The following is a 15,323-nucleotide window of genomic DNA, read 5'->3' as shown; positions in this document are numbered from 1 at the left end:
AGGAGGATTATAGGTTCAAATCCAGCCTCAGCAATTTAGTGAGGCTATCAGCAACTTAGTGAGACTCTGTTTCCAAATAATAAAATAAAAAGGGCTGGAGATCTAGCTTGGAGGTAGAATGCCCCTGGATTCAACCCCTGATACTACACACACACACACACACACACACACACATACACACACACACACACACAGGATAATGCATAGAGCTAGGGGTGTAGCTCAGTGGTGGAGTGCTTGCCTAGCATGCAGGAGGCCCTGGGTTCAAGCCCCAGCACCTAAAAAATTAAAGAATTAAAATTAAAAATAAATACATGCCTATCCCTTCAAATCTTGGACTCTCTTAGAAGTGAATTCCTCCTACTAATTGAGTCTGTCTCCACCTTCTCTGCCTGTCAACTCTCCTTAAGGAGGGGCCAGGAGGCTTCTTCTCAAACAAGATAATGATGCATCTTTGGGTACCTTTGATAGAGTGCTTCTGCTTACCTGTGACTCTAAGGGGATAGGATGAGACAGAATGTGAGAAGGCCATTCCTAACACCTTGTCTCTTTTCTTTTTCTAACTTATGTTCTCAATGACGGTCTCTCCAGGAAACGCCACAGATATCAACGACAATAGGTACAATCCCCACTATCCTTGGGTTTTCTGGGTGGTACCAGAAATGATTAATCTTCTTTCTGCCATACTTAGGTCTTCTCTGGAGCCTTTGGGGGATATAAGAATCATTTTTCCATCCCTTGATGTTAGGGCGCTCCCAGGCATTCCCCTACCTCGGTGTAGAGCACTGGTGTCCTCCCACCCCCTCCGTGGCCTCTGTCCACTCCACTTAGGGGGCCAGGGACACCTGATGACATGACTTCTCTCCACCTCTGGAACTTTGCAACCTTGGCAAGTCATTTGCCCCCCTCTGGCCTTGCATTTCCCAGCACTGCTGTAAAGCGTGCCCTTGGTCATCTCCCAGGAATGCTAGCTGAGCAGTGGCCATGAAGGGAATGTTTTCATTTCTGTGGTGTCTCTCTTCCTCCAGGAGTGACCTTCCCTGTGGCTATGAGGCTGAGGACCAGGCCAAGCTTTTCCCTCTTCACCAAGAGACAGCAGCAAGCTAACCTCCCACACCACCGGCTACACACTGCACTTTTCAGGTAGATCTGGCCTCAGGCGGCTTCCTTTCTTGCCCACGGCCTTTTCCATTCTCCCAATTTTTTTTAACTACCTCAAAACTTTTGCTAAATAGTTACCCATCAGCTTTTCCTGCTTTTCCCTGCTGGGAGCTACATTCCTGCTGCCCCTTGTTAGGTGAACACTGACCTCCCCTGCCCCCTTTATGCTTTCCCTTTGGCTATAGTAGTGGCCACAGTACTGCTCTCTGCCACTGGGGGTCGCTGTCACACATAGAATAGGAATGAGCGAGGGCCAGCCGCTATTGTAGAGTGACTCACAAGTCACAGACCTTGGGTGTAATAGACCTTGGGAGCCGACCTCAACCCTCCCTCTACTTACACCCTAAAGTAATCTTGGATGGCCAGGTTTCCTGAACAGAGGCATCTCCAGTAAGACATCTCCAGTGAAGAAGAATTATTCCCACAATCGTGACCTGTCCTCCTATCTGCACATTCCACCTAAGAGCTTTAGAAATGTCCCAAGAAGTTGGGTGTGGTGGCGCATGCTTATAATCCCAGTACTTGGGAGGCTGAGACAGGAGGATCACAAGTTAGCAGCCAGCCTCAGCTACTTAGTGAGGCCTTCCGCAACTTAGTGAGACCCTGTTTCAAAGTAAACAATAAAAAGTAGGGCTGGGGAGCCGGGTGTGGTGGCGCACGCTTGTAATCCCAGCATTTGGGAGGTTGAGGCAGGAGATTGCAGTTCGTGGACAACCTCAGCTACTTAAGTCCTTTGCAACTCAGTGAGACCCTGTTTCAAAATAAAGAATAAAAATCAGGGCTGGGAGTGTAGCTTGGAGGTACAATGCCCCTGGGTTCCATCTCCAGAAAAAAAAAAAAGTCCAATGAAGTCGGGTGTGGTGACACATGCTTTGTGGTCCCAGTGCTTGGCAGTACTTGGGATGCTGAGACAGTAGGATCTCAGGTTCACTGCCAGCCTCAGCTACTTAGGCCCTCCACAATTTAGTGAGACCCTATTTCAAAATAAAGAATAAAAAATAGTGCTGAGGGTGTAGCTTAGAGGTAGAATGACCCTGGGTTTAATCTCTAGTACCAAAAAAAATCCCATGAAATCTCTTAATCTCTCCGGCTAAAGTATCAGCTTCCCTTCGCCTTGCTCAATAGGAAACAGCTGTCTTCCCGTTTCCACACACCCCTCTTCTACCCCTGTCCCCAGGTCCTCTCCTCCAGAAGCACAGTGCCTTCCTGGCTCTTGCATATCACCAGGTTCCTCATCAGTTGTTTTAGGGCCCAGAACTGGACATTAGGATCCTATTTTCTTGCCAATTTGGTCCTTGGAAAACTGAAAATGAGAGAAGATGGCCACTCCCTGAGCGGGCGGCATCTGAGCCGAGCCTTCTCTAGGGCTGCCGAGGATGTCAGGCCCAGCACACAGGCGGAAAGGCACGAGAAGCAGGCGAGCAGGAATGGGGAAGGAGCGCCTAGGGCGGGCCTGAGGTGGTGAGCAGCGGCAGGGACGGGTGGTCTGTTCACTGGTACTCAAGGTACAGGACTGTAAAGCGAAGTGCAAATGCCACCCGTCCCTCCACAGTGGCTGGGCTGCAGGCGGGTCCCTCACATCCTCTCTCTTTCTTCCCCAGTTTCTAAGAGGGACTGAGGCCTCTTCTCTCAGCATGCTGCAAACCTGTGGTCTCTGATACTAACTCCCTCCCCAGCCCTCATCGTTGGACTGTACTGTTGGTGTCTACTCCTACTCTGTATCTTTGTACTCTGTATCTATATATCAGAAGCTGCTGCTCTGTCCCTCTTCTCTCGTCCTACTCTCTAAGTATTTAATGATGTATTAGCGATTCCTAAGCATAGTCCACCCTCCTTATTTGGCAATAGGGAGGAGGGGGAATGTTTCTTCTCTCATATACTTGTCTCTCACACTGAGTGGTGTTAGTCACTGAGCAGAGGACACAGAGATGATAAAAGGAGAAATGGGAGCCAGAGGGCTACGACTCTGACTCTCTCTCACACACACACACATACATGTGCACATGCACACACACATGTACATACAAAGCCTTAAGCATAATAATGTCTTAGCATCCTAGGAAGGCAGAGAAATAGACTCTTCCTCCCTCTTCCTTCACATAGAGCACAGAGGAGGGTGAAAGGGAAGGGCCACTAAATTATATATATGATTTTCTTAATACACCCCTCACCTGATCAGGGGACTCGCAGTGTTTACCTCTGCCCAACAATCTCCCTCTTGCCTGTCTCTCCATTTTTCTCAGACTGAGAACACGGGCCATTTCCCTTTCTCGTCCACGCCCCGGTGGACGCTCTTCCCCTCGTTTCACAATCGTAACTCAGAGTAGGTTAAATAGTTTGAAAGAAAATGGAGGCAGACCCCTTGCCCACAGTCTGTCCAACGGCCGCTCATCTTTCTGTGGTGGTAGTTATAGGCAAGTGTCGTCAGGATGATGAAGTCCTCAGGTCTGGAAGATGAACGGGCTGGAACACTGCTAAGTGTTTTGTGTCCGGGGCCCTCAGGTGGGAGCCATGAGCTGGATTCCTTTCTCCCATATTGGGCTGCGTGTTCTTCCCATCTCTGCCTTTTGGTTTGGGGGCTTCCAGTTCATTGGCAAAATAGCTCTCTCAGATGCCTTCCCTTCAAGCTGGAGCCTGGCTTTACCCCATTATACATCTTTCCCCAAAGAGTTCCTTCTGTGTCCCTGTCTGGTATCAAGTGCACTTTAAAGAAAGGGGCAGAGCAGATTTTCCACAGGTGGCACAGCTCAAGGGCTTGACCCCAGGGCTTTCCCCTGAGCCACCCTCAGCCTCTGTACCTCCTTTGCCCACAGCTGGGACCACTGCTCTTGTTCCAGATGGTCCTTTCCTTCCACGTGGTGCTAAGGTGGTTCCAGGTAACTTCAGGAGTGAAGTCACTAGCCAGCCCAAAGCAAGAAGTCAAGTCTACTGTCCAGATGTCCAGATTTACCTAAGATGGCAGACCAGGAGTTTCTAGCAGTAGGAAAACCCATCACCTGGCTCCTTCTAATCTGGGAAAGAAAGCTTGATGTGAGAGCCAGCTGGTGAATATAAGCTATAGTGGCCTGTGACTCCTTCAAGGGAAAGAGTCCCTGTGCCCTTTACTTGTTGGGCCCCTTTTAAGCAGCTAAGGAGAAATACAGGGAGAGGATATCAGAGGGCATGGAATACATACAAAGTGGCAAATTTCAAGTACTTTTCATAATAAATCTTATATAGAACCCTAACTTAAAGAAAATAAGACTGGAGATATAGCTCAGTGGTAAGGCACTTGCCTAGCATGTGTAAAACTCTGGGGTCAATTCCCAGCATTGCAAAAAAAAAAAAAAAAAAAAAAAAAAGGAATGCAAACCTGGGCAGTTTTTTGTGTGTGTGGAAAATGCTTCATTAGTGGAGGAGCCCTGGGACAGTCCTAAGAGAGCCTGAGAGTTCTAGAGTAGTTTGAAAACCTCTGCTCTGAGGAAGGTGGTCCATTCTGGCTCCGCTACACCAAACCCACTCACAAAAGCGGAGCAGGTTGGGGTAGATGAGCCATGCAGACCCATGGAAGGGAGATAGCAGCACATCGTGGACTTATGTGAGTATTGGCCAGGAGAATCTGGTGTTATGTAACCTTGCCATGAGATGATTCCTTTAAAGAACACATAGGAAAACCTGAAAGTGTAGGGCAGATGACGAGAGATGACACAGAGGGGACAGCCTTCTCTTCTGCAAGACATAAAGGAAACATAACTTACATAAATAAAGAACAGCACACACGCCCTTCACCACAAGCTTCACACTCTCCTCCGCCTCTTCCTGCTCCTACATTCACCACATCCCCTATGACAGCCAGGGCACCACAAGGGGCACCTGGCCTGCCCACTCACATCTGCCAAAATGTTGCATGCCAGCGTGGAAGACAAACCAAACTGCACAAATCCCAGTGTGTATCTACTCGGTGTACATAGATATCTTTAAAATAAAATAAATTCAATGATGACTATGTTGTTGCAGATCTTCTTTATTCCTTCCTAATCTTTCTCCCTTCCTTGCATGAACAGCGTTTAACTGTGTGGTTTCCATCCTTCAGACTTTTCCTCAGGGGGATTCTAGCTCCAACCTGCACCCTTTTTTTTTTTTTTTTTTTTTTTGAGGCATAGGGATTGAACCCAGGTACAGTCTACCTCCAAGCTACACCCCTATTTTTTTTCTTTATTTTTAAACAGGGCCTCACTAAGTTGTGGAGGGCCTCATTAAGAGCTGAGATTGGCCATGTTCCTCCCGTTAGCCTCCCAAATGCTGGGATTACAAGTGTGTGCCATCACACCCAGCTCCTATTTTTTTTTATTAATTTTGAAACAGGGTCTTGCTAAGTTGATGAGAGTCTCACTATTTGCTGAGGCTGTCCTCAAACCTGTGATCTTCCTATCTCAGCCTCCTAAGAACTGGGATTAGAGGTGTGCACCACTACACCCGGCTCCTCCAGTGTTTTTCTGCATAGTCATATAAAATTTTTTTCCACTTGACAATATATCCTGGGGATCTTTTCGTGTGTGTGTGTGTGTGTGTGTGTGTGTGTGTGTGTGTGTGTGTGTTTGCGGTGCTGGAGATGGAACCCAGGGGCATTCTACTTCTGAGATACACCCCCCAGCCTTAATTTTTATTCTTTATTTTGAAACAGTGTCTCACTGAGTTGCAAAGGGCCTCACTAAGTAGTAGCTGAAGCTGTCTGAGAACCGTGATCCTCCTGTCTCAGCCTCCCAAATGCTGGGATTACAAGTGTGTGCCAGAATGCCTGGCTTATATATATATCATTTTACTTCATTAAAATATATACAATTTTTCAGACAGGTGTGGTGATGATGCTTGTAATCCCAGCATTTGGAAGGCTGAGTCAGGAGGATTGCAATTTGTGGACAGCCTCAGCTACTTAGGCTCTCTGCAACTTAGACTCTGTCTAAAAATAAATAAGAAAAATAGGGCTGGGGGTATTGCTCGGAGGAAGAATGCCACTGGGTTCCATCCCCAGTACCTCAATACATATAATTTCTCATAGGGTTATCTTATAATTTGTTCAACTATTTTACTCTTGGTGGATATCTAGGTTGTTTGTCTTTTTGTCGTGTGTGTGTGTGTGTGAGGGGGTTACTGGGGATTGAACCCAGGGGCATTCTACCTCTGAGCTACACCTTCAGCCCAATTTATTTTTTGTTCTGAAATGGTCTTGCTAGGTTGCTGAGAGTCTTACCACACTCAGCTGCTTGACAATTTCAAGAAAAAAAGAGTGTCCTGTTCTTTTCATATTTCACCCCTACCATTATCTCAGTCCCAGCATTAATTCTTTCCCCCTCCCATGCATCACGATCCCTCCACCCCCCACAGCTGAATTTGGTTCTACGATCATCTACCACAGTCATAGTTCCAACTTCACCCTTCTCTGTTTGCCCATCAATGCTTTTGAGGTGAGGAGTTTTACCATCAAAGGATTAGGGCAAGCCACAGTGGCACACACTTGTAATATCAGCTACTCAGGAGGCCGAGGATGGAGGATCACAGGTTTGAGGCCAGCCTGGGCAACTTAGTGAGACCCTATGGCAAAAATAAAATGAGCCGGGTGTGGTGGCACAGGCTTGTAATCCTAGTACTTGGGAGGCTGAGACAGGAAGATCGCAGGTTCATGGCCAGCCTCAGCAACTCAGTGAGGCCCTCTGCAACTTAGTGAGTCCTTGTTTCCAAATAAAAAAATAAAATAGGGCTGGAGGTATAGCTTAGAGATAGAATGCTCCTGGGTTCAATCCTCAGTAATTAAATAAATAAATATATGTGTGTATATAATAATACATAATATATATAAATGTATAAAATATATATTAAATATTTAATATGTAAAGTACATACATATATACATATATACATATACATATATATATATATATATATATATATATATATATATATAAGGGCTGGTGATGTAATTGAATAGTAAATATGTGTGCGGCCCTGGGTTCAGTCCCCAGGACTGTGGTGTGTGCGTGTGTGTGTTGGGGGGGATTGGGGCAACTCCAGCTGAAGATCCTGCAAACCCCAGTCTTTCAATACCGCTCAGTATTCCTCCTGTGCCTCTCTGCTGAGCACCCTCCTGCTTTCCAGCGCAACTGGCCTAGAGCCTCACTCCTAGTGATCTCTGGTTCTCCTCTTAGACAACAACTTTGTCATGAATTTCAAAGGGAAAATTAAAGTGATCAAGCATGAAATCTCCCCCCCACACACACACACCTATACTTACCTGTATCTGCACACATCCTTTCATTCTCCCTCTGATAAGTAATGATCCTTCTTTCTCTGGACTAAAGTGAGTCTCTTTTATTTATTTATTTATTTTTGGTGGTACTGGGGTTCCTGGAAGCCCTTCTACCTCCGGGCTACACTCCCAGACCTATTTTTACATTTTCATTTTGGAAACAGGATCTCCTAAGCCAGTGCGCGGCTGGCTTTGAACCTGCGCGATCCTCCTGTCTCCGCCTCCCAAGCGCAGGGATTACAAGCGTGCGCCACCACGCCCGGCAGTGAGTCTCTTTTAGATACTTAATTCTCCTTCACCCCAGGGGCAGGGTAGGGATGGAACCCAGAGCTTCTCATATGCAAGGCAGGCACTCTACCACTGAACTACATTGCTTGTTTTTTTTTTTTTGTTTGTTTGTTTGTTTTGTTTTTTGCGGGTGGAACCCAGGGGCATTTGACCTCCGAGCTACACCCCCTGCCCTATTTTTTATTCTTTTATTTTGAAACAGCATCTCACTGAGTTGCAGAGGGCCTCACTAAGTAGCTGAGGCTGTCAGCGAACCGTGATCCTCCGGTCTCAGCCTCCCAAATGCTGGGATTACAAGAGTGCGCCACCATGCCCGGCTTGAACTATATTTCCAGCATCTTGATACTTAGTTTTTGAAATTACTTTCATAGACTCCAAGTATACAAAATAACCGAAAGTGGCCAGGCATGGTGGCACAGGTATGTAACCCTACCTACCTGGGAAGCCGAGGTGCAGTAGGAACACAAGTTTGAAGCCAGCCTCTGCGATTTAGGGAGTCTATGTTTCAAAATTAATAAATTTTGAAGCTCAGTGGCAGTATGCCCCTGGGTTCAACCCCTAGTACTGCAAGCAAACAACAAAAACCAAATACCACACATACACAAAACAAACAGATACAAATCTAAAAGTGTTGCAGGCTTGGGCAATTTGCACCTTCACTGACATCTGTCTCTGTGATCTTCTCTCACTGTAAGGTCTCCCTGAACCACTGAATCCCTCTTTTACTGTGTGCTTTCCACAAGAGACTCCTCAACTTGTTTTTGTTGGTGTGTGTGTGTGTGTGTGTGTTTGGTGCTTGGGATGGAACGCAGAGGCATTCTACCTCTGAGCTACACCCCCAGCCGATTTTTTATTCTTTGTTTTGAAACAGTCTCACTAAGTTGTGGAGGGCCTCACTAAGTAGCTGAGGCTGTCCATGAACCATGATCCTCCGATCTCAGCCTCCCAAATACTGGGATCACAAGCCTGCGCCACCACGCCCGGCTTGTTTTCTTACACCTAAATTTCCAGAAAGAGTCCCAAGCCTCCCATTCCCACTTCCTCACCTGCCATTCATTCCTCACCCCACCTTGATCTGGCTCTTACTCTGCTCAAACTGCTTTTCCAAAGGTTACCCATTACCAAATAAAACCGGCATTTCTCAATTCTCGTCTCGATTCGCCTCTCCATGTTCTCCACTCTTTCTTTTTTGAAACTACCCGCAGCTGGATGTGGTGGCACACACTTGAAATCCCAGTACTTGGGAGGCTGAGACTAGAATTAGGGTTTGTGGCCAACCCCAGCTACTTAGTGAAGCCCTCAACAACTTAGTAAGAACCTGTTTTAAAAGAATAAAAAATAGGGTTAGGGGTTCTGTCCCCAGTACCAAAAATTAAACAAAAAAGGAAGGGCTGAGGGCAGCTCAGAGGCTCATAGCTAGAACGACACGGAGTTCGATCCCCGGACCTCGGTACCAAACTACTCCCTGAGCTTCTGTGACCCTGGTCTTTTGGCTCAGCCTCTGGCTACTCGTTCTGAGTCTTCCTCCACTGGATTCTTAATGCTGCTCTATCCCACAGTTCAGCCCTTGGTTCTATCCCTGAGTCATCTACACTCAAACCCACAGAGTCCACAATCCTTCTATCTGTTGCAGTCCTAGCCTAGGCACACTGCCGAGCCCAGGGCCCATGTGTCCAGTTGCCCTCAGGTGTCTCACACATACTCCAAAAACAGGTCCCCAACACTGCTCCTTTTCTTTTTCTTTTTTTCTTTTTATGGCGGGTTTAGGAATGGAACCTGGGGTCATTTGACCTCCGAGCTACACACCCTGCCTATTTTTTTTTTTTATTCTTTATGTTTGAAACAGGGTCTCGCTAAGTTGCAGAGGGCCTCACTAAGTAGCTGAGGCTGTCCGCGAACCGCGACCCTCCAGTCTCAGCCTCCCGAATGCTGGGATTACAAGCGTGCGCCACCACGCCCAGCAACGCTGCTCTTTTTCATGTCACCACCACATCTCATTTTAGCCAGAAGCCTGGGACTCATTCTGTTTCCCTTTTCCCTCAACCCCACATCCACTACGAATTTTCCAAATCAACATCAAACGACATCTTTAAATTACATGCCCTCGGAAAAGTAGGAGATGAAAAAGGCTAAGATTAATGAGTGGAGGAGCTACACTTGAATATGTGTAAAAGTATGAATCTGTAGCATGGTTAACCTGGATGCTCATTGTTGGGAGGGGGTGAAGGGGAAGTGGGTGTGGGAGAGGGCACCAAGCACAGTCTGAATGTGTGCCATTTTCAATATGATCCACATTAAAATTTTTTTTTTTTTTTTTTTTTTTTTGGTGGTACTGGGGTTCCTGGAAGCCCTTCTACCTCCGGGCTACACTCCCAGACCAATTTTTTACATTTTCGTTTTGGAAACAGGGTCTCCTAAGCCAGGGCGCCCGGCTGGCTTCGAACTCGCACTATCCTCCTGTCTCTGCCTCCCAAGCACGGGGATTACAAGCGTGCGCCACCACGCCCGGCCTACATTAAAATTTTTAAAAAGTGTAAGCCACGCTCGGGAGGCAGAGACAGGAGGATCACACAGGTCCGAAGCCGCGCTGGCTTAAGAGATCCTGTTTCCAAAAATACAAAAGCATAAAATAGGTCTGGGAGTATACCTTGGAGGTAGAAGGGCTTCCAGAAACCCAGTACCACCACCACCACCAAAAAAAAAAAAAAAAAAAAAAAATTTAAGTGAAAAGAAAAAAAAATTATAGAGCCAGGATGTCATCCTTTAAAGTATTCAGAAAAGTGGAAGGAAACAGTTGGGCGTGGTGGCTCATGCTTGTAATCCCCGCGCTTGGGAGGCTAAGACAGGAGGATTGCACAGGTTCGAAGCCAGCCTCAGCTACTTAGTGAGGCTCTCAGCAACTTAGTGATACCGTTTCCACATAAAATATTAAAAAATAGGTATGGGAGTGTGGCCCGGAGGTAGAAAAGCACCAACCCCCAGGACCCCCCCTCCACACACACACACAGTAGAAGGAAGCTTTCTCACATAAAGATATTCATTACAGTGCTGATTATGATAACAAAGGCTAGAATACACCTGAATGACTATCAGGATTTCAACTATGAAAGATACATATGATAGTGTAATTTTTGTAGCCATTTCAAACGTTTATGAATGGCCAGGCGTGGTGGCGAAGGCTTGTAATCCCAGCATTCGGGAGGCTGAGACCGGAGGATCACGGTTAGCGGCCAGCCTCAGCTACTTAGTGAGGCCCTTTGCAACTCAGTGAGACCCTGTTTCAAAATAAAGAAGAAAAAATAGGGCAGGGGATGTAGCTCGGAGGTAAATGCCCCTGGGTTCCATTCCCAGACCCACAAAAAACGTTTATGAATAATTTTAATAATGTAGGGAAATAACTACCTAATAAGTGATTCAGTAATGTAAAATAAAACTTATCTTAAAAAAATTGCATCCCCTTCTCCCAATCCAACAGCCACTGCTTTAATCCGCCATCTGTGAGTGAACTCTTACAACCCTCCAGCAGTCACCCTCCAGAACCATGCCTGAGTGGTCCTCCTAAAAGCACACTTAGTAGACTGAAACCCCTTGAGCGATCTCCGGTGCCTACCCTCCTTCAGTGCTATCAAGTTCCAGCCCTATCTTACTGCTTACATCTCCCAGAACCTTTCTTGTTACCAGGTCTTTGGACTGTTCTCTGCCTAGAAATGCCTTCTAACCCCCGGTTCTGACTCCACCTGTCCTTCCCACACCCAGCATCGTCTCCGTCCTCTTCGGAGGCTTCTCTGACCAGGTGCTTCCTCTGTCATCAGCATCGCCTTATTTATACAGCTCCAGCAAGCACTTCTCTCTCCTTGGCCAGCCAGCGTCACTGGACTCCCAGAGCCTTTAGGGTGGAACTATTTATCCTCTGCTCCACTCTGAGGAAGAATCAGCCCTAAGAACAAAACTGGGTACAAGTTCGTGATCAATAAATTCTTACTGAACAGATGAATTAACCAACGAACTTAAAGACGCTTGTGACCAAGGGTAAGAATTTCGGATTTCCACTTTCTTTACCGAATACTCGGTAAATAAATACTTTCTGGCGCTTGCTTCAGGCTGGAGGTTGCTCTTTGCAAACTGGGCAAAACCGGAAGATGGTGACTTTGCAGCCAATAAGCCACGGACCTGGGATTGGATCAAATCAGGCCGGCCCGGGCCGCACCTCCACAGCTCCCCAGCGCCAGGCGAGCCCACCCACCGCGCCGGCGCGGAGCGGGCCCGGGGGGCGTGGCCTAGACGGGGCGGGGCCTCTAGCCACGCCCCGTCGGCGCGCCGCGGCCCGGCCTCCGGTCACGTGACGGCGGCGCAGGTGAGCGCCGCTTCCGGGGTCGGGCGCCCGGATCGCGACCGGCTCCCGCTTCCACTCTGTGGGATCCGCGGGAGACTATGGCGTCCTCCTCTGTCCCGCCAGCCACCGCACCGGCGGCGGCAGGGGGCCCCGGCCCGGGCTTCGGTTTCGCCTCCAAAACTAAGAAGAAGCATTTCGTGCAGCAGAAGGTGAAGGTGTTCCGGGCGGCCGACCCGCTGGTGGGCGTGTTCCTGTGGGGCGTAGCGCACTCGGTGAGAACCAGCCCTACCCCTAGCTGCCGGGTCCGAAGCCTCAGCTCCCGCGCTTGGGGCTCCCGCTTCCTTGCTCCCTCATCCCGACTGTCTCCCCTGAGTGTCTTCTGGTAGACTTTTGTATCTTCTTTTAGTTCTCCACTAGAGTTCCGTCGTCCCCACCTGAAAACCAGCCCCTTCCTTGAGTCCTTACTGCCAGGTCTAGCCTCAGCCCCAGGCTATGGAGACTGGCCGGGATCCGGCTCCAGCAGGAGAGCCACAGGAGTGTTTCTTTAGGGTTGGCGGTGATATTGTCTCCTTGAGTGAGAGAGTGTGTGTTGAGGGAGAGGGTACGTGTCGTGGTAGCTGGATGAAGGGGGTCGTTCGCTTAACTTTCCGCCTTGCTTTCTAGTCCCAGACCTTGACTTTGGAGCCTTGGCTTTGTCTGGGGAAAGCTCCAGGCTTCTTGGACACCCTAATCCTGCTTGTCCCTTTCTTCCTGATCCAGAGGCACAGCATTTCAGAGAAGCTATCCCACCCTGAGCCCAGGGGTTACACTCACTCCGGTCTTAACTGCATCCCCACTGCTGGCTGGAGTGCTGGTATTTGGTGTAAGCGAGGGTCGTTTTTATTCAAAGAGAAGGCCCAGGAACTCTGGTTCTTGGGACACTGTGTTGGTGAACTTTAGAATCTGGAAACTGCCTTGTGGCCAGAGGCAGGAGGAGGCCAGTATATCTCCTTTCCTGAGGCTGCCTCTGGTGAAAGTGGCACAGCTGTTGCCCCCCACAGATCCTGGGGAAGATGCAGTGATCTGAGTGTGACTAGGAATATCTCAGTAATCAACATTCTTGAATTGTTATAATCATGACAGGGCTGTGGAGGTGGAAGGGGATGAGGAAGAATGCAGTTTTTGTCGCAATCTTAATTTGTAGCTTAGGATGTCATTTGGGGTCAGGTGGCTGGCTCCTTGTTGGTTTGCAGCTCGCTGAGTGGTGTCTTATTAGTAAGTATGGAGTCAAAGGCATGGGCAGCACTGATGGAGGAAGGCAGCCTGTCCATAAGTACCTTCCAGGTGACTCATCCATCTCTGTGGGAAGCTTGACTGAAGGTTTTCCTGTGGTAAGGATGGGGGGATTGCATATGAGACCTGCCTCAGCTTCTTTAGGTATATATACTTTAGCTCCAACGCCCCATCCTCCAGCCAACACATATCTACTTCAAGTGTCTGGAGTGGAGAAATTCCTTGAACATATGCCTTAGCGATGATTCAGCCTGTTTAGCAGGTGGCAAGGAGGGGGCAGGAAGAACTATAGCTGAATTTTAGGCTGGGAATCTCAAGTGGCTTTTTTTTGTTTTTTTTCCTAGAGGAATATGTTCTGTCCTCCTTTTCTGCTGAGAATGGGAGGCATTGCAAGCATTGCAGCTTGTGAGATTTAGGTTAGACTGCAATTCAGAACCTTTTTTTGACCAAGTAAAGATAGACAAGGTGTTAATTTATTCAGCTAATAAACATCTCAGGACCACTGTGTCCCAAACATTGTGCATGCTGGGTGCCTGAGAGATGCAAATGACTAGGCCCTTGCCCTAGAAGAGCTCACAGTGGGGGAGGGGGACTTACATAAACGGGTGATTAGAGTCATGTGGTACATGCACTATTATTTTTGTGTGTGGGGAGTACTGGGAATTGAACCCAGAGGCATTCTATCTCTGAGCTATATACCCCTAGACCTATGTTTTGTTTGTTTGTTTGTTTTAATTGGAAACAGGATCTCACTAGGTTGCTGAGAGCCTCACTAAATTGCTGAGGCTGTCCTCAAACCTGTGATCCTCCTGTCTCAGCCTCCCAGTATTAGGATTACAAGGCTGCTGTGCCATCACGCCTGGCTAGTACATGCACTATTAGAGGCAGGTAAAAGGTGCTGTAGCAACACCAAAGTGGAAGCACATCTCCTCAGATTCCTAAGTATAAGAGCTCCTTTTTTATCCTGAATTAGCAGGTTGCAGATTCTGAGGACTGAGGAGAGCGGGTGATGCTTTCGTCTTTTGGACTATGTATTGGATTAACTTTAGAGAACAGACACCTAATGAGCTCACATCCTCTGAGGGCCTACATTCCCTCTGAGATCAGCTGCTCTTCCTTTACCTTACACCCAGACAGGTGGGAACCTATTGCAGAGAACTGGGTCAGGCTGGTCTGGAAGGATTGTCCTGTTTGTAAGGAGAATCCTCTTAAAGGATATGGATATTTCATTGCTCTTCCTGCTGTTGACTCCCTCCAGTCCTGTGAATTCTCTGTGGTCTTTAAAAATCCTTAAGCTTGGAGCCGGGCGTGGTGGCGCACGCTTGTAATCCCCGCGCTTGGGAGGCGGAGACAGGAGGATCGCGCAGGTTCGAAGCCAGCTGTGCGCGCTGGCTTAGGAGACCCTGTTTCCAAAAATGAAAATGTAAAAATAGGTCTGGGGAGTGTAGCCCGGAGGTAGAAGGGCTTCCAGGAACCCCAGTACCACCAAAAAAAAAAAAAAAAAAAAAAAAAATCCTTAAGCTTGGGCCGGTCGTGGTGGTGCACCCTTGTAATCAATCCCAGCATTTGGGATGCCTGAGACCAGAGGATCCTGGTTCAAGGACAGCCTCCCTCAGCTACTTAGGCCCTTTACAATGCATCGAGACCCATTTAAAAAAAAAAAAGAATAAAAAATAGGGCTGGGGTGTATCTCAGAGGTAGAATGCCCCTGGGTTCGAGGACGGCTTTAGCCACTTAGGCCCTTTGCAACTCAGTGAGACTCTATTTCAAAATAAAGAATAAAAAATAAGGCTGAGGTGTAGCTCGGAGGTAGAATGCCCCTGGGTTTTATTCCCAGTACTGCAAAAAATGAAGGAAAAAAAAAAAAAACTTAAGCTGGGCCAGGGTGTGGTGCTGCACACTTGTAATCCTAGTATTTGGGAGGCTGAGACGGGATCACAGGTTCATGGCCAGCCTCAGCTATTTACTGAGGTCCTCCACAACTAA

The 15,323-nt window shown here is 47.8% G+C and overlaps 2 protein-coding genes across 5 annotated transcripts in view; both read left to right on the top strand.

Annotated features, from left to right (window-relative positions):
• The window catches only part of KIF5A (kinesin family member 5A), a gene marked incomplete at both ends in the record, with an annotated part of 32,888 nt that extends 31,781 nt beyond the window's left edge, over window positions 1-1,107 (top strand). For both annotated transcript variants that reach the window (XM_080706172.1, XM_080706171.1), the window contains 2 exons: window positions 592-619; window positions 1,029-1,107. In XM_080706172.1, coding sequence (XP_080562298.1) covers window positions 592-619; window positions 1,029-1,107 — 107 coding nt within the window. The remainder of the gene's footprint in view (window positions 1-591; window positions 620-1,028) is intronic.
• Window positions 1,108-12,163: 11,056 nt separating this feature from the next.
• PIP4K2C (phosphatidylinositol-5-phosphate 4-kinase type 2 gamma) overlaps window positions 12,164-15,323 on the top strand; it is a gene marked incomplete at both ends in the record, with an annotated part of 17,632 nt that continues 14,472 nt past the window's right edge. For all 3 annotated transcript variants that reach the window (XM_080705094.1, XM_080705095.1, XM_080705093.1), the window contains one exon: window positions 12,164-12,337. In XM_080705094.1, coding sequence (XP_080561220.1) covers window positions 12,164-12,337 — 174 coding nt within the window. The remainder of the gene's footprint in view (window positions 12,338-15,323) is intronic.

Source organism: Muscardinus avellanarius (assembly GCF_963383645.1).
Source record: "Muscardinus avellanarius genome assembly, chromosome: 11".
NCBI classification, from domain to species: domain Eukaryota; kingdom Metazoa; phylum Chordata; class Mammalia; order Rodentia; family Gliridae; genus Muscardinus; species Muscardinus avellanarius.
This window is presented reverse-complemented; position numbering and strand designations above follow the sequence as displayed.